Genomic DNA, 25680 nt, shown 5'->3' on the forward strand with positions numbered 1-25680 from the left:
CGAGTCAAGGCCGCTTTTTAAAAGAGCATGTCAATGAAAACGAGTCGTGACCTTAGAAATGAGTCTTGTGCTTTGGTGAAGAACAAGGCTAAAGTCTGTTTTACCTGCCCTCATAAACCAGTGTAATATTTTGAACACAAACTGAAAGAGAGGGCAGGGGGTAGAGAGACTGGTTTTTGGGGTCTTAGCTGTTTCTCATATCACAGCTGAAAGCACCAAGCAAGCTGGTTGTTCTGTTGACACAACAAATACAGGCCTGTATTACTGCACTCCCATGGAGGGCAGGTCAGTCACCATTAACTTACAGAAGCCCACAACAGTGCATCACAATTACAAGAAAACTGATATAATTCAGGTGAAGTAGCTTTATTTGTCTGCTTTATCTAATTTTGAAGGTAGGTAGGTTTTTTCTCTTTCTTTCAAACAAATACATTCATTACATTGTCAGTACAATGATTACTCATTTAGCCTGGTCACAATACTTTCCTGGCTTTAAAAGTGTTACGTCTTTTTGTTTTAAAACTTATTAATTAATTCCTCTCATAATTAAATAAGTTCAACCAATTTTTTTCTTGTTCTGTTTATTGTTTTTTAGTTGATTTGTTGGTTTTTATTGATGTGTCATGGTAAAAGGAGTAAAGGACCGTCTGCTTTCTTTTTATATTCAGTTCAGTCTAAGATTTCATATCAGAAATTACATGACCAAAGAAATGTGAACATAAGTTAAAAAAGGCGATACTGAGTCAACTGCACATTCAATATGGACAAGTAGTCTGACCTTTGGTATAAAATGACTTAAGTACCTTACACACGAGTGTGTTTTAGAAAAACACTAATTACAGTACAAATTAGGGTATTGAGATCATGCATTATGGTAATTGTGTACAAAAGAGAACATTACACATTTTGCAAATAGAATTTATTTTAGAAATGTTTTTTTATAACTTGACAACTTTACAACTTACAACTGTAAGTCCAGTTTACACAGTAAATAGGAAGTAAGAACATAACATATAAATCTGGTCTTGACCGCAGATGCCTTTTATCTCCATCTAGTGGAGGACAGTTAGAACTAGCAATGCTATGACACAAATCCAGGCGATAAGGTTTTGTTATGAGTAGGAGTGTTGGAGTTTTGAAGGAGTGTTGGAGTGTTGAAGGAGTGTGCACTAAACAGTAGTAGACTTACTCAAAAAGGTGCTGTAGACTTTTATGACTGAAGCATAAAAGTAATAATAAAAATGATTATCACTGAAGTTCATGTACTGAATTATTGTTTTACAATTATTATTCTTCTTTTGAAAACAGTTTCACAACACTGATTTGGTTTTGTGCACAAACACTTGTATTATTTTTTAACTTCATAATACTGATTTGCATGAAATTCAGTTTTGACGTACAGTAAAATAAGCCATTATGTCCAACAGATAGCATTATCTGTAGTAACAGAATGGAATGTAGCAATACAAGATGATTACCTTATGGATATTTGCACATGTAATCAACACAAACCTGTGCTTTATATGTGAGTGTGGCGATTATGAGGACCACTATATAGGCTCAGTGAAGTCCTCTCCATGGTACAGGCCATAATGGAGCTGCTCTTGCTGTGCTGCAGCCCAAGCCATCTGCAGACTGCTGAAACGAGCTGTCCAGGTCCCTTTTGGGTCCACGACCACCACACCACCCAAACCCTTCACACGCTCCTTCATGTAGTCCAGGGCTAAGTCACTCGCCTCCTTTGGGCTTTTTCCTGGAGAACAGTTGTCTTGTTTTTACCATAATTGTCATCATATAATTACACATCAACTGCACTCCCTCAAGAATAGAACTGTACTGACTTCTGGTGCATATGCAGTCTTGTGGTGGCTTACTTACCTATCATAGCTGTCATAACAGAACCTCCTAACTCTGAAATGGTGACATTACAGGAGAAGGAAAAGGGGTTCTTAACTTTAATTAAGGAATAGAGGGAGTGTGTTATCGCAAATAACATCAAAGCGGTGATTCAGTTGCAGGCTTGAGGTGAAGGCAAGTACCACAGATCATCACAGTTATACAACAGTTGTGCAAAATAAAGAAAAAAGTGTAGCAAAGGATTCACAAATATTGTATCAAAAGTGCTGTAATATTGGCAATTCCTTTCTCCAAAAAAAAGTATCCTTCTGCATTACAGACAGAGCCATATAACTGTCTCAATATGAAGTTCAGCTCAGCATTTTCAATATTTCAATACTTGCCAGATTCACCTGAATGTTGTTTTGTTCCAGCCAGAATGTAAAGCATTTCACAGCCTATATTGCTTGCTGAATTTTATACTTATTACTGGCTAATTACAATTTATTTAGGGACAACAATGGAATTTGATGTAGTGCTGAAATCACGCTCTTCTTTAGAATCTGACCAATCTGAACGGGCTGCAGATCAAATACCGTCTTACAGAAGTCATTTAATGTATCCATGTTTTGTTTATTTGTATGTAAAAAGAAGAGTAAAGTAGAGGTAAAGTAGAATGGTAATAATGGTTAGCTGCTGTGTAGAGCGAGACGTTACATAGCAACCAATGCTCAGCGGAATGATATAGTTATGATACAGTGAAATGCTGTTATTATAAACAACAGCACGCCTAGACTTCTCAGCCAATCAGATGCGCAGTCGTAATTAACTGTGCGATAATGTACACTAATGTAACAGCATTTTTATTTAATTCCATTTTGGGCCATTTCTATTGCTCTATTCATCATGAAGCATTTACACAATGTAACTGTTAGCTGGCATTTTAAAACAGTGTAAAAATAAATTAAAAAATGTAAAAGATGTGAGGTTTTGATATGACAGAGATGATATACACACATTTAAAGTATCACAGAACTCCCTTCCTTTAACAAACCAGTAACAATAGTATATGCACACTGCTTCACTCTATTTACTTTAGCCAGCACCGGCAGAGTTCTTTGCTGAGGCATTAGCTGTTTCATTAATCCCTGGCTTTATGGATTATAAGGTAAGATTCTAATGTATAGAGTGCTTGTTTGTACTGTGTCAAAGGCAGGTCACTATAAGCTGCTCCACCTCCAAAGTCTAATGCAGTGCACTCATTTTGTTACATTATATTCATATACAGACATGATTTACTCAGCATCAGAGCTTAGCTGTCATATCAGCGCTCAACAGAAATTTGCTAAATGTACGTAAAAAATAATTAGTGTCCCTCATATAGAAGCGTTTAGAGTAGTCACTGTGAAATCAAATCATTTTGTGACCAGCAGAGTTTTCATATTTTACACATTATTGTTCTGGAGATATACTACCTTGCTCCATGTGGAAGAGAACAAGTCTGGACAGAGTGACTTTCATGATGGCTTCTCCATGACCAGTGGGTGAGACAGCACCAATCTGGTTATCTGCATAGCCTCCACATCCTGACACACAGGAAAAGAAGAACCAGTTAGATAATAATATTTAACTCTAGGGACCTAGAGGACAGTTCAGAGCAAACAGTGCCCTCCACAAATATTGGCACCCCTCATAATTCTGAGCAAAATGAATAACAGTAAAAACTGTCTTAATTACTTAACATTTTGATCTTTCATTCAAAATGTTAGCAAAAATTCTAATGATGAAAAAAAAAAAACTAAACCTTGTCATGAAATAATTCTTTTTTAAGTCTATGTGTGACACTGTTATTGGCACCCCTAGAAAATCTGACTGAAGTATATTTCCCTTTATATTTTATGTTTTAAAGTTCACTTGAGTGATTAGGAACTGGTCAGACATGATTTTCTGTTTTACTGGGGAATATATAAGAGATGAAAAACAGACCAAATTCTATTCTATTGCTATGAGAAAGATCAGAGAATACAGCAATGATGTGCGACAAAAAGTTGAACAAATCAGGAAACGGCTACAAGAAAACAGTTAAACATTTGATAATGTGCATTTTCACCATCAAGTCAATAATTTATAAGTTTAAAACAACTGGAGATGTTAAGAATCGGCTGGAAAGAAGACGTTTGTCTATACTGACCCCACACACACTGAGGAGGGTGGTTCGAGTGGACAAAGAATCTCCAAAGATCACAGATGAGTTAGGTCTTGGGATCAGAACATCTCCCAAACTACAATCAAACATCACTTATATAACCATGAGTTGTTTGGGGGGTGGGTTGCCAGAAGGAATGCTCTGCTGTCAAGAACCAATAAACTCAAGTGCCTACAGTTTGCCAGACGTTCCTGGAACTTTCAGTGGGACTGTGTTCTATGATCAGATGAGACCAACAGAGAGGTTCTTGGCAACAGTGACCAGAGGTGAGTTTGGCATAGACACAAAGATAGCCATGTAGAAAAGCACCTCATCCCCACTGTGAAGCATGGTGGTAGATCTGCAATGTTGTGGAGCTATTTTTCTTCCAAAGGCCCTGGACAATTTATTCAGATACACGCTATCACAGACTCCATCAAGTACCAGCAAAAATAAAATGAAAACCTGACTGCCTCAGCCAGGAAGCTTGAACTAGGCCATAGTTTGGATCTTCCAGCAGGACAATGATCCTAAGTACGCCTCAAAATCAACATAAAATGGTTCACTGACCACAGAATTAAGGTTTTGCCATGGTCATCCCAGACTCCTGACCTAAACCCCACAGAAAACCTGTGAGATGAGCTGAAGAGGAGAGTCCACAGTGTGGACCTCAGAATCTGAAGGATCTGAAGAGGCTCAGTATGGAGGAATGGTCTCAAATCCTTTGCCATGTGTTCTCCAGTCTCATTAAAGCATTATAGGACAAGACTCAGAGCTGTTATCTTTGCACAAAGTATTAAATGAAGGGGTGCCAACAATTGTGGCACACACAGATTTGAGAAAAATATTTATTTCCTGATTAGATTTAGGTTTTTTTTCTTCAATCATTGTACTTCAAAAAAGGTCAGATTTGTGTTAATACTTTGAATGAAAGATCAAAAGAATAAAGCCTGTTTTATTCATGTTTACCAGGGGTACCAATATTTGTGGAGGGCACTGTATACACCTAAACAGTCAGATAAGCAGTCTGGTGCTAAGCCATTAAAACTTTTAAAGTAAAAAAAGTCCTGCATGACACAGATAACCAGGACAGGACCTTCAGTATAGGCATGATGGCAGCACTCTTTCTAGTTATACTAAAAACACAGGCGGTGTCATTCTGCACAAGTTGTAGGGGGTGGATAGATTTCTTAGGGAGTCCAGAGATGAGTGCATTCCAATAGTCAAGTCTGCATGTCACAAATGCATGGACTGCAAGTTTCTGGGATTAACAAAATAGCCTTACTTTGGCGATATTTCTCAGGTGGAAAAATGATATTTTAAGTCTCCAACACTATATGCTTCATGTGAATTGCCAGAACTCCTAGTTCCTTTAACTACTAGTTCCTAGTTCCTAGGCCCGATGAGAATATTGCCTGTTTTCTCTTCATTTCATTTCAGAAAATTTCAATTCATGATGATCACCTCCACATGACATAAATCATACCATCAAATATCCATTTTGCCAGAATGAACATTTTTGGCCAAAAATTGTGTAAATTGATTGAAATGGCACTGATCTAATACCAGGTATCAGTATCGGGTCAATATCAGAAGAAAATGCTGAATGGTATAGGGAAAAAAAGAATGAATTTGATCCAGTCCTTTAATAAATCTTGCCTGAAATAGCACACACTCCCATTGTGTAATATGATGTTGTTAGCTGTGTATTTCTTCCTGGGGGGTAGTAGAGTGTTTGAGTAGTTTGAGCATTATAGACTTTTAGATACTCATCTGAAGTGAAGTGCTTCAATTAAAGACAGCTCATTTAAAACAGCACTATCGGTATACTCAAAATTTCAATATTGATATGATGGTGTGGTATTGTAGCATCTCTAATAACAATTAAGTTGGGTTAAACATGAGGTAAAACCTTAATATTGTGAGTGATTTTTGGACAGTGCTGTACAATGACAGAGATCACCTTACAATTAGATTCTACAGTAAAACTGCCTTGAACTCAGAGCAGTTGGATAAAAAAGAAAACAACACTTAGGAAACCTACAAACCTGGAATGTAGACTAAGGACTAAGAAAATCTTGCAGAGAATATGTTTAGGGACTGTCTTTATTTTTTTGACCACTTGATGGCATCATCACACTTTTTAGAGTAGACAGATGCAGAGAATTTGCACATATTGATATCGTAAAACAGAAGTGAATTTTATGTTGATGGAAAAATATATATATTTTAATAGGCATTTAACAATTGTAAAATTAAGAAATGTTTGTTGTTTTCTGACTAACAACTAAAAATTTCCTATTACCCAAAATGTATAATCCACAAAACTGAGTTCTGAGAGTGTGAATAATGTATGTCTTATTGCTATGTTGACTGTAGGGTTGAACATAGAAAGTTAAGTATTAACTCAACAGGCTACTGAGCAGCTGAACATTACAGACATTCTTGCACGTCCAAAGGTAAAAGATCAACTGTCATCACAACCACTGCAGCAATCTTCTGCAGAGTACAGAAGTGCAGAAAGCTCTTACAATTACATTTGTTCTACTCACAAACATATTAACACTTCTGAAATGTAGAATTTAAAATCAAGACAATGGTGAGGCTAGACTAGGCTCAGGTGTTTCTAACTCACCAATACACGGTGTGTCTCCAACACGACCCTCCATTTTGTTTATTATGCCTCCTGTGGAGGTAGCACAAGCCAGATTTCCCTCCACATCAACAGCTACTGCCCCAACTGTGCCCATCTTTCCCCTGCAACACACACGCACTTATAACAACGCCCTGAAACACTGTCCTTAAGATTACAACGTCAGAACACAAGCAATTACTTTAAACAACACTTAAACAATGGTATATCAAGTGCATGAGATATGTAATATGTCTATGGTAAAACAAGCTCTTACATCTGAGACTCCACAGGGTTAGCGCCTGGCTCCAGGTTCTTCTTCCAGCGCATCCTGGCATAGTCTGTTATCAGTGACTCTTCAGGCACTTCAGGGACACCCATGGCCCTGGCAAAGTTTAAGGCCCCCTCAGCCGTCAAACATAAGTGACTAGTCTGCATAGCAAAGGTAAATGTAATAATATGTTACACTGAACTAGTGAACTTATTTCATATTGATGCATTAACTGAAACAGTATCAAAAATGACAGTTACTAATGTAAGGCAGTTGAATTTTAACTTAATGTTAAGATAAAACCAAACATGTAAACCAAATCTTCAGATATTTCCAAAAACAGAACCATAAAACCACACTGATGAGATCATGTTTCAAGGCAAAGCTTGTTCAGCTAAGTGACTGTACTTTTGTGCAGCTACATGCCTCTGCCTCAGAACACTGCACTGTGAATTAGCTCAGTTTGGTCTGTTTTAAGTTGCCCCTTTTTGACTAGTCTTTAAAGTGCTGATGATTGCTTTATTGTGCTTGATATGGAAATGTATTTTTTTTTTTATCATCTCTGTGATTAGACAAGATGAGGCATGTCCCAGCATTCTGCTGCATAATGCAGTTAGCTCCTCAATTAATCCTAGCCTGGATAAAGACAAACAAAATAAGCCGAATAAATAAATAAATAAATAAATAAATAAATAGCTCAGCTAATGAGTTACATGTCACACTCCTTCGTACTTGGTGTAACCATCCCTTTCAAGGGAAACCACACTAAACGTTTTCCTTAAATGTTTAATGAGGCTGGGGAACAAAACAGCAGGAGTTCTTCACCATTCTTCCATTCAAGACCTTTCCTGTCTTTCACACCCTTAGGCCTACCCTTATGGGCAGCTCTCTTTAAATTCACACCACACGTTCTTCACTGGGTTAAAATCCATATAATGAGGCAGTCAGTGCAAAATATTTCTAATGCCACTAGTCTTAGCTGACAAAATAGTTCAGTTTTGGTCTTGTGTTTCACATAGTATTTTAATGTACAGTCTACCATTAAAGCCATCTTGAACGCTTCAGATTCCTAAGCAGCCTCATAAACTGCAAACCCCTGCATAAATGTCTAACCTGTTTTTTGATTGTCTACATCTGCCATGTTCTCATATTAAACTTCAAAATGATTTATCAGTAGTAATTGATAACAGATGAAATCAGTACGTATTTTTTCCTTTTGTTATTGCATTCATAAACATATTGTGTACCAATTCATTATCTAAATGCACAACTGCAGTCATGGTTTTACTTAACTAACACACACAGTACTGAATTACTCTGAGATCCACAGCACAAGTGAGTGCCACATAAAAATTGGTCCAAACGTATTGATTTTTTTAAAAATTGCTTCTGCCCCACATACCCCAAAATCTGCTGTAATGTGCAAAGGAGGATAGTTTTCCTTTTTGAGTCTTGAATCCTCTCAACCTTTTTCCTAATGCTTTTTTGTTCACTTTTCCCTGCTACTTCTGTGCTTGGTTTTCTCGTTAGGGGTCTGGACCCAGATAGGAATAAAACTGACTTCACTACCTTCCCATTAAAATCTCAAAGGCATGAACCTCTGGATGCTTCAATGTGTTTGTCATTGCCAATAAGAGCTTTGGCAACTTCCCTAAATTCCTCCTTATGCTGATGTGACCACACAACCCAACCAAACATTGTGGTTGCCCACTTCTTACCCCTGGGGTTTTTTCTGACTTCCTCACCAGCTGCCCACAGGGAAGACGTATTTGGCACTCTTCTTGCAAAGTTAACTTTTACATTTCTTGAGTTCAGCATGAAAAGCAGTAAGTGATAAGATGTTTCATACTTAAATACATTTTCTAAAAGTCCAACAAAACATCTTTTTTATTTGTATTAGAATGAAAATACACATTTTGTTTAAGCACAATAGTTTAAATGAAGTGAAACAGTAGAAAGGAATGTATTTATTGTTTTACAATGGTACCTTCTCCATGACCATCCTGGCGAGCTGGGTTGGGTTAGCCACTCCCCTAACTGCAGACACAGCACCACTGTCTAGAGTACGTCCATCCATCACCAAAGCATCCATCTCCACTCCCCCTTTCACATTCAACACCGACCCTTTACCTGACCACACACACACACACACATACATACAAGGTTTTAGGCACCTGATGAACTTTAAAAAGTAAAAAGATACATACAATAGATATAATATGAACAGTTATTTGGACAGTAGGCTATTATATGTTGGCAAAATATTGGATAGGACTACGCTCCTCCCTAATGCTACCTGCATTATATGCTGGGTTGTTCTCCAACATGGTGACAGCCTCTACCACAGCATCCACGGCACTACCTCCAGACTTCAGAACAGCATAACTCCCTCTTGCTGCCTCCCGTACCCCAGCACAGGAGATCTCAGCACGGTCCCTGGGAATAAACCCCGCACCTCCATGGACTACCACAACAGGCAACATGGATACTGATGTGACTAAATTCCTGGACAAATGTCAGAGGTAGACATAGGTCATACACAGTAACAAAGCAATACTCACACTATGCTACTATGAACAATTTTTTAACATTTCCCCATCACAACAATGTACAGCAGAACATACTGAGCAGTGTATTGGGTTATTACTTTAAAGCAATTTTAAGGTTAATTTGTGTACTTTATTTGGAACGGGGGTATTGATCAGACACGTTGACTTTGTCCCAGAAAACTGTAGCTTCTAATGTCTATCCTCTGACTGACCCTGTTACTTTAACAAACCAATACTATTGAGCAAGGCACTTAACTCTAGTTTACACCAGGTGACAGGTCAGCACTGCAAACTGTAAACAGTTTTTAGGGCCCCTCAACGCCCAGGGGTTGACTACAGGTGTCATTAGGGCCGTCCTGACTACCTTAAATTAAACTCAATTATTAAATAAAAATGATTAAGATTTTCCCTCTTGATGAACTGATCAGTTAGCAATTTGTAATATAATGCATATTTAATTCCACTTACAGTAAGAAACACAGCCTGATAGACAAACCCATGTATATACATTGTAATAAGTAGCGATCACAGCATTCAGAATCACTGCCATGCATTTCCAACGGAATATGCTAGTGTCCATTAAGCTTTGAAGCATCTTGTGACTTGATATTGGATGGCACTCTACTAGGCTCATTTGTCCAATCTTGATGACTTACTTTTTTGAGTAGCCAGTAGGATCTTTGAGCACTGTTTGCCCATTACAGCTGATTCATCAAATAAAATTCAAATGACTATTAATGTGGTCCAGTTTAAAAGTCTATGACAACAGCAAAAGGATGATAAAAGGGAGCGCCAGAGACCACTAGGCTAGCTGAACAATGTGTTTGGTTTGATTTTGTCTGGATGTTTGATAAGAAAATGATTAATTGGAAGAAAGGCTGTGCAGGTGCACATGGCTCCAAACACGTTTTGTGTTGAATTGGTTGTCCAGCCCTGATTAAACTGTATAAAGGCCACATTCTGGATCTCATGGCAGCTGGGACAGGTCAAGACTATTTTAGTCTTTATGAAACAGCATATGTTTGGCACTTCTGACATCCTGCACTGACTTCTGTTGACTGCAGCTGGGTCAAAGACTGTAGCCAAAGTTAGGACCTATTTTGTGTGCTTCAATATGCAAGTTTACAGACCGGTTTATATAGAAATTGTCAAAAACATGAACTGAAGAGTTTCAGTTCTGCAAACAGAAGTCATGGACCACGAGACTACAGATGAGCCTGGGTAAACAATTAAGCGCCCAGTCAGCATTTCTTTCTTTAACCCGAGTCCGCCTGAGGAGCTCTGCCAAACTCCCTCAGGAAATATTTATCCGTAAGAAAGTCGGTCCTCAGCACGTAAACATTTAACTTCACATTTTTCTATAAGTTTTATTCCAGTCTATATGTCTACATAACTCATTAGTTTATCCAGGCCACATCAGCTGTAGTACGTGCAATATTTACCCCGTGAATCTCTACATGCTTTCAAACCAAAGTTTGTCTAAAAGCCTAAAATATAACGTTAGCCAACGTAAATTTATTGGAAACTCACCCAAAACGACTGTAATGTTTATTACACTAAAGTTTGATATGAAAAACCACAAAGGTCGGCGCATGCGCTGAATGCAACTGGCTTGAACCCGCTGGAGTGAATCTACTGGGTGAGACCGGTTCTGCGGCTCGGCAGCCACAAATTACTGGGAGACGGAGCTTTGAGCTACAATACAGACACTGACACTACAATAAAGACTAATAAAAAAAATCACGGGACATGGTAAAACTGTGCTGTCATCCTCGGGCTGTTAAGTTTACTTTGATAAACTATCGTGTTATTAAATCTTTGTCAACCCAAATCCTGAGTGCTCAGACTTCACTGCCCCACTCAGTGGACACAATGAAGCGAAAAGCACCAAGTCGCACTCGGAGCAAACACACGCACTGAAAACGGTAATGTGATTACAGATCAGGTGTTTACGTTGCTGAATATTGCATGCCACTGTCAAAACATCAACAATGTCATATGTTAAATATACACAATACTGGGGAACAATATTTAAACAATACAAATTTTCTTACCAGTGTTGGTTAATGAAATAAGAAATCAGTTGAACTTACAGGCTGAGTAGGGCTGAGGAAAAACTGACTCACAGCAGCCAGGCTGCGTCAGAGCACCAGGCGATGTCAAATTAAAAGTACCGTGATTTAGCGCGGAGCTCTTATTAATTCAATAATTACATAATCATATGATGCAACTCAATAGTCAGTTCTTGTATATGTTTACACCCTACATAATAAGAAGTGTAATATATATTTATCGTTATCTTGATAAAGTATCTCACCGCATGCTTTTCTGCACATGCAGTGGACATCATCAGTACTTACAGAGCACTGACCAGATGCATGTTTGGTTCATAAAGAGGTCATAATTTGTCCCATTTCACTGGATTCAATGCAGCTCAGTATATAAAATGATAAACAAATAATTGAATTCATAGTTTTCTTAGTAATTTTAAAATTTGGCACTACTTTGTCTGCTCTTACTTATCAGATGTCAGAAAATGTATATCATGACATTGTGTATTATGTGTGTGTGTCTATATATAGACACGCTAATGCTCCTTTGAATTTTGTTTTAAGTAAAAAAGAGCATTAAAGTAGTATGATCTGACCAATAAACACGTTAATTGTTTTAACAGTTTCATCCCCTACAAAGTGAGTTACACTGATATATGTGTTTTTAGAACCACCTATATTGGGCTAAACGGTAGTTCTCACGCTCGTTTCCCCTTTTTGACATTATTCACCTCTCGACTTAAGACAGGAGAGGATCCGCCGCCGCTGGCCAAGGTCCTGAAACTCTCTGCCTATATGAAACTTCTGCTCACAGCGTGTACGTCTGTTTACCATCTATAAACCTATGCGCATGTTCAGTTACTACTTTGTCAGAAAACTTGCTGGCGTCTTTCCCTCGACCGCATCTACAGGTGACCTCGTTCACAGTGACGGTGAGATGTGCAGTGCACCGCAGTGCTCAATGATGCTAGAGCTCTCTTTCTTTGCGTCATGATCGCTGTGTCAGTGTCCACTCCATGTGCTTTAAGTCCACGGATGATGCTAATAATAATAGTGAAGATGATGTCTGTAGTTTCGTACGCCGCGGCGGGCTGCGCTCGTGCACGAGCCGGGGACTCAAGCTGAGGAGGCAGAGAGGGAGAGAGGGAGGGGAGGGGGTTGATGAGGCTGGGAGGCGCGTCACTAGTGCGCTGTGATTGGAGGAGGAGGAGAGGGGGGGACGAAGAGAGGTCGCGTGCGCGCACGGCGAGCCCCCCATCCATTCTCAAACGAGTGTGCGCGCGTCTCCGTGCGGAGGATGCGCGCGCTCGAGGGGCTGCGGTCCCATTGACTGTTCGGTCTCCCTGACAGCGGCAGGCTCGCGCAGCGGCGGCTCTGAGAATACACACACACACATACACACACACAGAGGGAGTGAGAGAGAGAGGGAGAGAGATTCCGCCTTGCCCTCAGTCCACGACGCGCGCGTCTCTATCGGCGGAGAACGAAGAACAAAAGGCTCGAGACAGAGCTCCTCACCGCGCGCCACCTCCTCCAGGAGCAGAGATGGGCTCCCAATAACTGGAACCTGGAGGGGAGAGGCAGGCAGGCGGGCGGGCGGGCGGGCGGGGGGTGGGGGTGGGGGGGCAGATCGAGAGGAGGAAAAAAAGCCGTATAGGAGGAGGAGGAGGAGGAGGAGGAGGTAGAAAGCACAACAGTGGGCGCCCGCAACCATGGACGGTCCGCCAGCGCTGGCGAGCACGAGCAGCGCCCGCTAAGCCCACGGAACGGACCATGTCGTGATCGGGGCGGCTCTTCAGCGCTGGGGATTTGACATCAGAGAGAGCTACGAGCTGCCAAGGAGGGCTAAAACATGTCGGCCTCGGTGGGGCCCCGCGGCGGCCCTCGCCCACCCACAGCGCCGCCCTCCATGCCCGAGCTGCCGGACCTCAGCCACCTCACCGAGGAGGAGAGGCAGATCATTATGGCTGTGATGGTTCGGCAGAAGGAGGAGGAGGCGAAGGAGCAGGCCATGCTGAGGTAAAACTGGAAGACACGATCGCTCGTTCTCAGGCGTTCGGAGGATGAGGGGTGGGGAGGGGGGAGTGGTGGACCTGCGGCAGCTCTCATGGTTTAGTGCTCAGAGGGACAGACTGCCTTAGCATGTTTTAGTTGGGTCCCAGAATCAAGGCACGTGAGTGTGTGTGTGTGTGTGTGTGTGCCTGTGAGTGCTTCTGTCTGTCTGTCCGTCTTTCTATATAGGCATATAGGCTTAGCCCCCCTGTCCGTTATGGAAGCCAATGTTTCCATGCAATGTAGATTTGCATGGAAGCCCCAGTGTTGCCAGAAGAAAGCAGGCTCAGTTCGAGCTAGCTCTGCTCTCCTGCCAGTTCACATGGTGGAGCAGATATTCAGTGGTCTCCACCATCCTGTCCCGATTCAGACGGGACAGCGAGGGGAACACTGAGGGGGGCGATGGCTGTAGAAGTGCGGCTCCAGGTGTAGCTCGCTCACTTCTGAGAGAAGGGGTGTGTCGATGTGTGGGAAAATATAGAGCACTGAGTCCCTGCATGATCACGCTTTTGTGAGGATTCCGTGTCTCGATTCACACACCGCTAACCTGCTGTTACCGCACCCTCAGCTCGAGCTCCTCAGTGGAGAGAGGATGCACTGACTGCAGCTCGCGTTTTACTCGTACGCTGGTGTAAACACACGCAGACGCTGCTTAATCCTTAGATATGAATGGAGTAATCAGGGGTGTAGATCCTGCACAGCAGGACAGCCTCATGGCAGTGAGCACTTTAGTGTGTTATGATCCACACAGAAGCATGAATGAAGAGGCGCTGGGTTAAACCCGGCTGATGAATGGGGGGAATGGCTGCTCTTTTTTCTTATTAATCACAAATCATCCCGTTCAAATCGACACGGTGTGAAGGAATCACGTCTCCCTGCTTTGTCACGACCAAATTGCCGTGCCTCGTCATCGTGACGCTCGGATTCGTCTTAACCCCTTCAGCGAATGGCTATTTTCTACAGCAGTGTGTGAAGCATTTAGAGTGACACTGACCAGGCAGTGCTGGATCTGTGATGTTTTGTAGACTGATGTAGCTTTGAGCCAGTTTACACAAGTGTGTTAAGCATCCTTACTCAAAAGCAAGCTGGCGTGAAAGACAGTGAGTTGGAACACTGTTAGAAATAAAGGTGCTCTCCAGGTACATTTTCGTTCATCAAGAAACAAACAATGTAAATGGTCCCTCAAAGGTACAGCAGTGCTTTTTAAGGTCCATTTGTTCACCTTAAATATGTTTTTCCCAGTGAAAAAGTATGTATTTGTACCTTTTCATAACCTAATGTTTTAAAACCGAACAATAAAATTAAAAGCCTGGAGACGAGACAGGGTGTGTGGAGTCAATACAACTTAGAAAATATAATTTCAATGGATTATGGTACAATTATGTTTCCTGACTAAAGGTGCTGAGATGTACCCTTGAGGGTACCACCGCAGTGACAAGAGGGACACTTCCCCAGTGACAGATTCATGCCCTTTTTTCTGAGAGTGTATATTTATCAGTGCAAGTCAGGGGCTCCTCTGGGTTAACGATGTCACATGAGAGAAGAAGAGGTTTAAAATAGGCTGTGCTTTCTGCTGAGCCGTTCATGTCCATGTTCCAAAACCCACTGCATCCAGGACACGTCCGACTGCTGAAACTTGGCCGAGGTCAGATTTCTGATACTCACACCATGAAATGACATGTTACAAAGTGTATGTAATTATAATATTTGCTGCATTCACATTGACATTAGACTTTCAAACAATATCTGATGGAATTTCTTAAACCATAGAACATCTTGTTATCTCAGAGGGATGAGTAAATTCAGTGTTACACTTACTATTCAGATATATTTTGGTTCATCAAGGTACAAACAGCGTAAATGCACCCTCAAAGGGCCAACTATGTACCTAATGTTTTTACCATTACCTAGTGTTTTAAAAGAGAAAAATAAAATAAAAAGCCTAGAGTTAAGACAGGGTATATGGAGTCACTGCACCTTAAATATATACCTACAATGCAATATAGTACAGTTACGCTCCTAAAAGTACTGAAGATGCGGTGGAAAGGTACCACCCAGCTGCAGCTCAGCAGCTTAGTTTTTTTCTGGGAGTAAAAGTAGGCCTACCTACAAGTAGGCCTAACTACATTTAAACAAAATTGCCATTGACATAAGTATATTCTTGTCCCCTGGGCACCACTGATAATTAATTACACAATGACTTAAGCACAAACTGTGGAACTGGTAGCTATTACTGATGTTGTCCAAGAAAATATTGATCGTTATCTTTGTCATTCCTCAGTTTGAGTGCTCTTTTAATCTGATTTTTATATGAATCTCCCTTACTCTGATCATATATTCTTACTGCATACAGACCTACACATTCAGGGGCATCGTCCTTTAAGTTGTTAAGGAAAACATAAGTTTCTACTACAGTTGTTTCAGTACCAACATGCTTTAATTGCCCTCACAGTTTTGGTACTGCATAGTTTTCTGTCTTTTGAAATGGTCACTTTACACCACACAGTCTGCTATACTGCATATTGCAGCACATTCACTGTATTTATGAGTACCACCTAATCTTTTATTACTTCTTTGTATTAGACAGAATGCTCTGATCTCAGTGATCAAAGGATCAGTGCACAAAAATAGTTCTTTCATTCTAAAAACAAAAGGCTGATACGGCAGGAGAAGTGTATTGATGGACAGCGTCTGCGTTGTCTTTGTTGTGTCTTTTCTTTCTTATACGGCAATACAAGCAGCGAGAGACAAGTTCCTGTTCATGAACAGTGTTTCTTTCTCAAAGGGAATTTATAGCCTGTAACCCAAACTGGAGGCCCGGTGCACATCACAAGTGCTGGCTGCATGCTGTACACTTCTGATGGGCAAATGGGTTTGTTGGAGTAGAGTATTATTCTTTGATATTGTTTTAGTTTAACAAACACTTCGTCACTGTCGGAACAAACCTTTGTATCTCTAATAACTTTACAGTAGAGGGAAAAAAGCATTCTTAACTTTAATGTGTGTTAATGTACATCAAAGTTAAGACCAGTAAAGCTCAGCTGGTGTTTTTGAATGAGTTGAAAAGTAAAACCTGAAAAAAAGTTTTAATATGACAGCAGCGCTGTATTATTTTTAAAAGGTTACTACAGAGAAAGTACTGGAGTGTTACATTTTATATGACAGAACTTTGGCATTTTTAGGTGGGTGTAGACTTTGAAAAAGTTGTTTAGCAGTGTATAACACTGGTCAATAATAATGCAAAGGATTATTATTCTTTGGGCTAACATCTGAACATAATCAAAAACCCATGACTTTTGTCATTGAAAGCTTTATTGTCATTGTCTGAATGACGTTTCCTGTCTTACAGAGAGGAGCAGCCCATACAAGCGAAAACAGTAAACCTGGTTGGGAACAAGAAACCCCCACAGCAGAATGACATCAGGTAAACATGACTTTCATTCAGCCTTATCTGGTGTTAACAAATAAAGCTTCTTCTAGTCTGGAGGTGTTTGACGGACTTTGGAAAAGTAGGTCATGTTCCTCAGTCATGCGGGACTGTGGTTCTGCTAGCATGTTTCTCTGTGTTTTAGTTCTGTTCATAGATGATGAAGGCGCTTGTTGAAGCTCTGCACTGCAGTGGATGTTTTGGTTTTAGTTTCAAGTTGATGTTCACTGCAAGAAGCTCAGTAAATGGCTTGTTTCTGGTGGTTATCCTGCTAAGTGCAGAGGATGCATTTGTGCTTACTTTCAGTGGTTTACTCTGAGCCAAAAGATCTGTGTAATTGTGTTTCTTGTATGGGATAGCTGAATACATACATCTTACACTGAGCTGCTAGTTTATTACATATACGGTACTGTGCAAAATTTTTTGCACCTGCAAAACTGATGTTAAATGTTAAAATCTATGTATCTGCACAGCAAGCAGAAAAAAACACTAATATTACAATAAATACAAACAGTATTAAAACAGTAAGTAGCAGTTTTGTGTATGTAAATGCATTCATTTAATCATGTACAAACCTCTCTTCTTCTTCCCAGTATAATTTGTGGCTATTTTTCAATATCTGGTTTAACTAATCAATACTTCATTAAGTTAAATCAGGTGTGCTTGTTATATAATATAACAAATTTGTGCACTGTCTGGGGGCTTCCGGGAGAAATGTGGAACCAAACATTGCTCTTCTAACCAGCTCAGAAAATATCAACTACTTTTTTTGAAAAAAGGAAATTCTTGTTACCTTTTATTGTATTCATATTTATTTGCATCGCATAAACATGCTTATTGGCAAGATAAATGGTTTTAAATAATGTGCTTTGCACTGTACTGTATATATATTGTACATTTTACCAGCACCACACCCACTAACATGCCACTACTGTGTTGGCATCACTGCTGAGCTGAGAGTGGTCATTCACCCAAATAATAGCCGGTGGTGGTCTTATAGTGGTCTCTTCTCATTGATGGATGGGATAGGGAGACTGATAAATTGTGCATTGTAAAAAATAGCTACAATCAGTAAATGTATGGCTACAAAGTGCACATATGTAGCAGGTGTACCTGTTAAAATGACCAATTAGTGCAGATACAAGTTAGGAGAATCAAATAAAAGGACAACTCAGTGTATATTGTGCAACGGCATTTAGCATGAAAATGTAAGCAACAAAGATAACGTTCAGGCTGTTTGGAAGGTGTTGTCACGACACTGCCTTGGCGCTATCTTGGTTAGATTTATGTCACCTAGTACTTAGTGGCTTGTTCTGAACACTCAAAATGAGTGTTTAGTTTGTGTGCTTTTCCATCTTCTCCATCTGTTTTAATGGTTTATGTCTCCTCTGGCCTACTCCAAGCTGGCTGAGCGGGGCGCTGTGCTAAATATCAGAACATTATCAACTTCACATCTGTCTGTCCTGCAAACACAGAAAACAAATACAGGCTCCTGTGGTTGTGCTTTGATAGGCCAGGAGAGTAATATTTATGCCACATTAAAATATTTATGTGTGCCAGCGTCGCCCTGGTTCTTTGCTCAACGAGGAGCATGAGAGCTGCAGCACAGTGCAGATAAAGAGATCTCTCTCTGTCCCTCTCTCTCTCTCTCTCTCTCTCTCTCTCTCTCTGTGTGTGTGGGTGTGTGTGTGTACTGTGGTAAAGCCAGAGGATTGACAGGGTTTAGGATTAGAAGGCAAGTTGGCCTGACCACTTCTGCATCCACATGGAGTCCCGTGATGTGGTCAGTTGTGATGTCATCAAACTGTTAGAACTGAACTCTACAACCACATCAGTGGGCGCTTATGTCAGTGACCACTTAAACTTGTCACCACCAGGCTTAGCCTTGTATTACGACAGTACACAGGATTATGAAAGCAGTGCTGTCAATACAGATGGAATGGATACAGATCTGTGCTGTGTAACTCATCACAGAGCATGTGTCTGCTTATCCAATTCAGCCTTATTTATCTGAATATTATCTGAATATTAGAGATGCCCCAATCAAGCTTTTTTGCCCTTAGTCCTGTTTCGAGTCACTTAATATTGAATATCTGCCAACAGAGAGTCTGATCTGTTGTTTATAGTGTCATGGATAATACAGTGCATAAATAATATAGTGTACATTACAATGAAGTAAATCAATTCAGTAATATTTGGCAGTTTGCTTACTTAAAATGCTACAGTAAAGTCAGCCAGTTCAAACAGTACATCTTTTATAAAGGATCTTTCGTAAAGGCAATGATTGTGTTTTGAAGCATGAATGATTATTTGCCTTGTTAAGTGGTTCTTTTCCATAATGGAGAACCTCTTGTATCTGGTTCTTTAAGGAAACTTTTACAAAATGGTTCTTTATAGCACCTTAAACTGGTCCTTTATTGTTACAAGTCAAACAATTTTTTAGTACTACAAAGAAACTATTTGGCTAAGAGTGTAAGCTATTAAATGCAGCTATTGTAGCTGTTAAAAATGTTTTTTGAACTGTTTTCATTTTCCACTTTAACCTTTTTGCACACTAGCTATTAAATGCAATTTCCACCTGTTTTGGAGCTCGCTCCATGGTTTTTGCACCATGCATTTTTTCTTCAATAATGTTGAAGGAGTATATTTAATATATTTAGATAAAAAAATTAGAAAATATATTTGATTTACAAAACGGACATTATTTTCACAGGAGGGAGTTCTTACCCCTCCTCATCCACCCCATCATTGCTCACTAGCAGCTAGGGGTGCAACGATTATTCGACTTAGTCGACTAAAATCGACGACCAAATTAGTTGGCAACTAATTTAGTAGTTTCATTAGTTGGTGACGTCATTACGCGTCTTTCTCGCGCTCACTAGGAGAGTTTTGACATTGCCGCTCACTGGAGAGTTAACAACAGCGCGATGGCTGCCTCAAGAACAAAATCCTCAAAAAGTGTGGAGCTAAACTCAGAAAAGAAGGTTATCAGTTGTGCTTTTTGTAAGCCGACCATAGCTGGCTATGGGAGCACATCCTCCATACTGTAGCATTTGGAGAGGAAACTTGTCGGCTCACTGGATGAAGAAGATAGCTCGGTAAGATATGCCGCGTCCCAAACCGCATACTGGCACACTAAATAGTGTGTAAGAATAGCGCATATACCATTAGAAGTGCACTTATTAGTGTAGTGTGTGAAGTATAGGTACTGTGTGGTTTGGGACATAGTTGTGCTAGCGAGCTAGTTAGCTAATGTTATTGCTAAAAGCCGTCCTACTTCATGCTGTGAATGGAGCTGTAATATTTTCTATTTCGAAATGCATTTTCTCTGGAATTGTTAACGGAGTTGGAACAGAGGAGCAAGTAACTATTATTCACAGCGACGCTGTTCACTTTCCAGATAACGTTTACAGTTTTAAACACTGCATGTGATTGTAGAATGTAGTTGCAGCAGAGTGAAGACAGACAGCAGAGCACAGATCACAGACTGCACCGTTTATATTTAACATTTAAATTTAGATTTTTTGTTTATTTATTTGATTAAAGAAAAACTGATTTAGTTTTGTTATATTTTATTGCTGCTACTTTGCACATCCTTCGTTATAAATTTTGACAGGAAAAATACATTGGAGTTTTTTTTTCTGTATTAGCAGGAAAGTTCATTAAAACAGTGAATTCTTGAATGTTATTCGTCTTAATTGTCTTCACTGTTAGTTAGCAAATATATAAAACAATCTCAAGCAAATTTTAAAAGCTAAAAACTACATGAAAGTTATTTGGTAATGTAGTGATTCATAATCCGAATAATCGATTATTCGTTTCAGTAATCGATAGATTATTCGAATATCAAATTAGTCATATGATGCAGCCGTACTAGCAGCTAAAAACGAAGTCACACCATTTCACACACAGAGAGCCAACAGTGTCCAAGTTAATTGAATAACAGAGGTATTGAGAAAACATTTCATTAGATCATATTAATTCAACATATCTGCAGAAAGTTAACTAGGGGCCTTCAGAAAAGAGTTAAAACACTTTCATGTTCAAATCCTTATAATGCTTCTGAAGGTCCCATTAAAGCCTGAGTAGACTGACAAATCAGTGTGATGAGTCGGTCATTAATCTCAGCATGACTGAGCTCTTTTGAGGGATGATTGAACTAAAGATTCTCCCCAGTAGTGAATATGTTCATGAGTGATAAGCTTAGCATCCTAGCAATCTTCTGTGCATTTTGTTACATACATGCCGTTGACTTAAAATCACAGCTACCCACTTTATAGTCAAAATTGCAAGATTGTGTTATTGGTATATGGTAAACTGTTTGCAGTGGGATTATGAGAGCAGCAGTGGACTGAAGCAGGCCATAAGAGCCAAAATAGTATTGAGAATTTTGCACCTTTATATAATTTTTTTTCATGAAACATATTAACAGAGGAGTTAACAAAGGAAATCCAGTAACAGCAAGTCACCATGTGTATTAATACAAATTACAACAACAAGGTTTTTCCATATGCCTTATCAATATGTGTTGTAAATATATTCGAACTCTGAGTACATTCTTTTTTACGTATTGTCTTACTGAATACATTTAGGATGTTGTATTCAGTATTCAGCCATCATTAGTTTTTGAAAGTGGTCTTGCCTAACTTGCTTGTGCCTTATTGCCACAACCTGTGGATAATGTCTGTTTATGTCACCTCTATGACACTGAGATAAAAAAAAAAACTTAATCAGACTTCATCAGACTTAATATAGCCAATACATCATTTTTACATGATTAAAATATTTCACATCAACACAAATTGGTCACATGAATATATTATTCATGTAGAAGTAATGCACACATATGACTCAAAGAAATTCAATGTACCTCTTTGTTGAGGGAGCTTGGATCAGCTTTGATTCCAATCTTTCAAAGTGAACTGGGACACCCCTACTAAATATGGATTTAACAGACGATCAAGCGTTTGTTTTGGTCGTAGGTGTAGAGACTCCACTATTTGGTATTTAGAACACCAGTGACTCAGGCTTTCTGATGAAGATCAGGCCAAAGAGCCACACTCATTATAATCTTCGTTTTAGATCCTCACTCCTCTTCCGGCATGTGCCTCTGGCCCACAGAGCAGCGCTGACACAAATCCTTTAAAAAAAGGAGGAATACATGAATAGAGAAAGAGATAAAGCAACAAGCGCATCATGCAGTAGGGGCTTTTAATAGCTCCGCAGTCCATACATTAGCACCCACTGGAGGATGAGCCTCCTGAAGCCATTTGGTCCCACCCACCAGCGGCAAGGCCTAGAGCACTGAGTGTGAGCTCACAGGTTGGCATGTGCTAGAGCCAGGCTGCTAATGCTCCAGCTGCACAGCCTCACTCTCTCTGGCTCACTGATGGCCTGGCTGCATTACCCAGCACATCAGGTTTCAGAATGAGGGCTGGAGTGGGCTTCAGCCTGCTGGCTCTCCCTGGCGCATCTGAAAGGCTGTAACTGGGGCAGATAAAAAGTCAGCTTACACTGTATGATGCAGTTCAACCCTTAAACCAACTTACACAGAGATGGGTAGAGGAGACTCAAGTGAAAATGCTGCTACTTTACAGAAATAATGGCTTAAGTGAAAGTAAAAGTAGTCTAGAGAAAAGGCAAACTGAGTAAGTAGCATGTCAAAAAATGGTTAATTAGTGAGCAGCTGCAGTGGAGCTATGTTCAGCATCAATCAGCATAGGGACTGAATTTTGCTAGGCACTGTTTTCTTTTGAGCTCTTTCTTCTCGTATAAAAGTGTGAGGTGTGACCATTCACAAAGCTGTACAGATGCTATACAGAATGAACTCAGTACAAAAACAAAATTAAATAACTTGGTATGAATGTTTAAGGTGGATATGAGTGAAAAGTGATTCCTAAAAAATATACATCAGTAGAAGTAAAAGTATTATTATTATATACTCAGGAAAGCATAAAACCATGAAACGTTTACTTGAGTACTTATAACTGAGCAAATGTTACTAGCAGAGGTGCATAGTAACTAGTTACATTTACTCAAGTACGTATATATAAGTATACGTATTATATAAGTAAAATATTGATGAAGTCAAATCATAATACCTTTACAACTCGTGTATTAGTACGCAAACAAGTCATTTTATTCAGTTACATTTTAGCCAATCATATTTAGTTAGTAATTCCTTTTGTGCGTGTGTGTGTGTGTGTGTGTGTGTGTGTGTGTTGAATTTCATTATGCTTTGTTTGTGACAACATCTGTACTGCTTTGTGATTGGTTACGGCTCTGACCTTGGAACTTTTATTTTAGAACATAAGAATCATTATTTTACCAAAGTAAACGATCTTTCATGTGGATTCAAAACAAGCACTGCATGTAAAGACTGGACAGTAAGAATCTTCTGTGTTCTATGTTGTCTGTAGCTGAGAATCTTTGAGGAACGCACATTCTTTTTGACTTGGGATAGATTTTCAAAAGAGTGGTGACAGACTTCATATTGATTAAAGAAAGTGTGCAAACACTGAAAAATATGAAGTTGTTCAAATAATGATAAAAAAGGATTCATTTGGAATAATGAATTTGGATATCTAATTTTAATGTTAATTTTCAAACATGACCCTGCACAGTTCACATCCTCTCTCCTTTTCTTGCAATATTTGGTTCACAGTCTTCAAATGAAGGCCCACCACTGTCAGCAGGCAGACAGTGGTATCTCTCCAGACTCAAACCATCCATGTTTTGTTTTGGTTCATGGCTGCTTTAACCACTGCATGACCATGAAAACCCATGAGACATTACTTTTATCTCAAGGATTTATTTGTTATGCAGTATTGCTATGTGATAAGAGAGGAGTCTTACAAAGAGTGGGAGCTGGCTTCATAAAAATCTTTAATGTTGGGAGATTGAATGAGTGAATAGGAACTATTGGCAGCGAGACATTTTATTTTGATATCTTGTAAGTGCAGAGACACTGAGTAACAAAATGTATGACATAACACTACTAACATGGGCAGTAGAAGTCAGGTGAGAGCAGTTCTTCTTGCTGGCTAAATTGAGAATTCGTTTTACCAACAAGAAAATTAAGCTATTTAAACTGAACCAATTACAAACAAATCAAGTGAGTATTATTTTCTCAGTGATGTATAATCAAGGTGATTGATATGTCTAGAAAACACTTTTTACATATCAGTTCACAGTACACTCCACCAAAGTCAGAGGGATGGTAAATATTTATGAAGCTCTGGTTCACTATCACTGTAAAGGTGACCATTATCATTTTTAAACATATAACATTTTAATTTGCTGTGTAATTTCATGCTGTGGATTGATTTATGTACATTGGATGTGTGGAATTACATCACAGTGTTTAGAACCAGTACAAAGATTCATGGATGCAAGATGTGGGGGTGCTGAGAAGGTTGCAATATCCCAAGATTTCATGATTTTTTAAATGCAACTGCATTTTTTGAACAACTGAACTTTAAAGTTTGTATTTTCATGTTTTATTTATATATTTTCAAAATCTGCAATTGTCGCAAATCTTATAATGTCTCATGTTGTGAGTTTTTTTCAAGCATTATATCTCACAATCAGTGTGCGTTCAAAAGTTTACTCTCAGTGTGTATTGGTGTAACTTGACTGCAGGCATGACACAGTCAGTTACCGCAACACATATCAACAATGTGATTGGTCGCCGCTCAGCTCATTGGCATAACGATTTTCCAGAATGAAAGAGAGAGTGAGCAGAGTGAGCATCAGCGTAACATGTAACGAGTTCTATTTGATGTAAATTGTCTAAAAATTCAAATGAAGAAAAAATTTGCCATAAAATTGCTGCATGAGGTGACAGCATATGTCACATATATGCTGCTTCAAATTAAGGCACTCTCAACTTAAAACAATTTCTTGCATCTCTGTATAGATGTTAGAATCAGTGTACTATTAAGCGATCATTGCACACCATTTTTATACAGCGGCTGCTAAAGACTGTTTACCGAGTGTATAGATGCATAAACATGCCAACGGCTCCCTTATTTAGAGTTGTGTGCTGCGTGAAGAGGTGTGTATGTGTATGTGTGTGTGTTTTTTGTGCGTAAGTCCTGCGTTTCTTCACAGCAAGAAGAGTGAGAGTCCATCTGTTCCTCCAGTTGGTTAGATTTTGTAGCACACACGCACTCACCACACAATCACACATGCACACTTTCCTAACTCATTCACTTGTATGTATAGCCAAGTTGACACTAACATGTTCACATACATTTTCAGAGTTAGAGACATGAAAATGTTAAATGCGCTTGAATACACACACCAGCAGTGGTGATGCAGTGAGATCTGTGTGGACTAGCCTGAACTGCAGGCTGATAATATGAGCGCAGGGGTTATAGGGGATAATGCCGCTGCGTATGAAGGGCTGAGGCTAAGAGCTTTTAACATTGCAACCTACAGCACAGTAAAGGGAAATTACAGCCAGCATCTGTCGCTGTGCTGCTGGAGAGTGTGTCCTGCACTGTTTACACATGCAGGCCAGCAGGATTTCCCCGCAGCAGCGGGGCAGGGTCAGACAGGACTCCGCTCGGACTCAGGCTATATAACACCACCCAGAGCCCTCCTGCCACACTGCAGAGCCCTCCTGCCACTCTGCTGGTGGCGTGCAGCATATGCCGCGGGTGGCTTGGGCTGG

The 25680-nt window shown here is 39.7% G+C and overlaps 2 protein-coding genes across 3 annotated transcripts in view; one reads left to right on the forward strand and one right to left on the reverse strand.

Annotated features, from left to right (window-relative positions):
- Positions 1-902: 902 nt before the first annotated feature.
- asrgl1 (asparaginase and isoaspartyl peptidase 1) lies at positions 903-11635 on the reverse strand. 2 transcript variants are annotated; one of them, XM_036574283.1, is made up of 7 exons: positions 11567-11635; positions 9221-9429; positions 8912-9054; positions 6931-7085; positions 6657-6778; positions 3312-3422; positions 903-1753 (listed from the first exon to the last, which is right to left on the reverse strand). In XM_036574283.1, exons 2-7 carry the CDS (start codon positions 9405-9407, stop codon positions 1551-1553), a joined length of 921 nt encoding a protein of 306 aa, XP_036430176.1. In that variant the 5' UTR covers positions 9408-9429; positions 11567-11635; the 3' UTR covers positions 903-1550. The 2 variants fall into 2 exon arrangements, with proteins under 2 accessions (XP_036430176.1, XP_036430175.1); XM_036574282.1 differs by having other exon boundaries at positions 11528-11611.
- A 1741-nt stretch (positions 11636-13376) lies between these two features.
- Positions 13377-25680, forward strand: part of LOC118810484 (regulating synaptic membrane exocytosis protein 1-like) — an 84802-nt gene continuing 72498 nt past the window's right edge. Inside the window, exons 1-2 of the mRNA XM_036574281.1 lie at positions 13377-13543; positions 16926-17000. Of these exons, the coding sequence (XP_036430174.1) occupies positions 13377-13543; positions 16926-17000 (242 nt within the window). The remainder of the gene's footprint in view (positions 13544-16925; positions 17001-25680) is intronic.

Source organism: Colossoma macropomum, unplaced genomic scaffold (assembly GCF_904425465.1).
Source record: "Colossoma macropomum unplaced genomic scaffold, Colossoma_macropomum, whole genome shotgun sequence".
In the NCBI taxonomy this organism is placed as follows: Eukaryota; Metazoa; Chordata; class Actinopteri; order Characiformes; family Serrasalmidae; genus Colossoma; species Colossoma macropomum.

Coding starts and splice junctions, on each gene's coding strand:
- asrgl1 (XM_036574283.1), bottom strand. CDS start 9,407: ATGTTGCCTGTTGTGGTAGTCCATGGAGGTGCGGGGTTTATTCCCAGG. Junction 9,055..9,220: donor CAACCCAGCATATAATGCAG/GTAGCATTAGGG, acceptor GTGTGTGGTCAG/GTAAAGGGTCGGTGTTGAAT. Junction 3,423..6,656: donor TGGAGACACACCGTGTATTG/GTGAGTTAGAAA, acceptor CCTGTGTGTCAG/GATGTGGAGGCTATGCAGAT.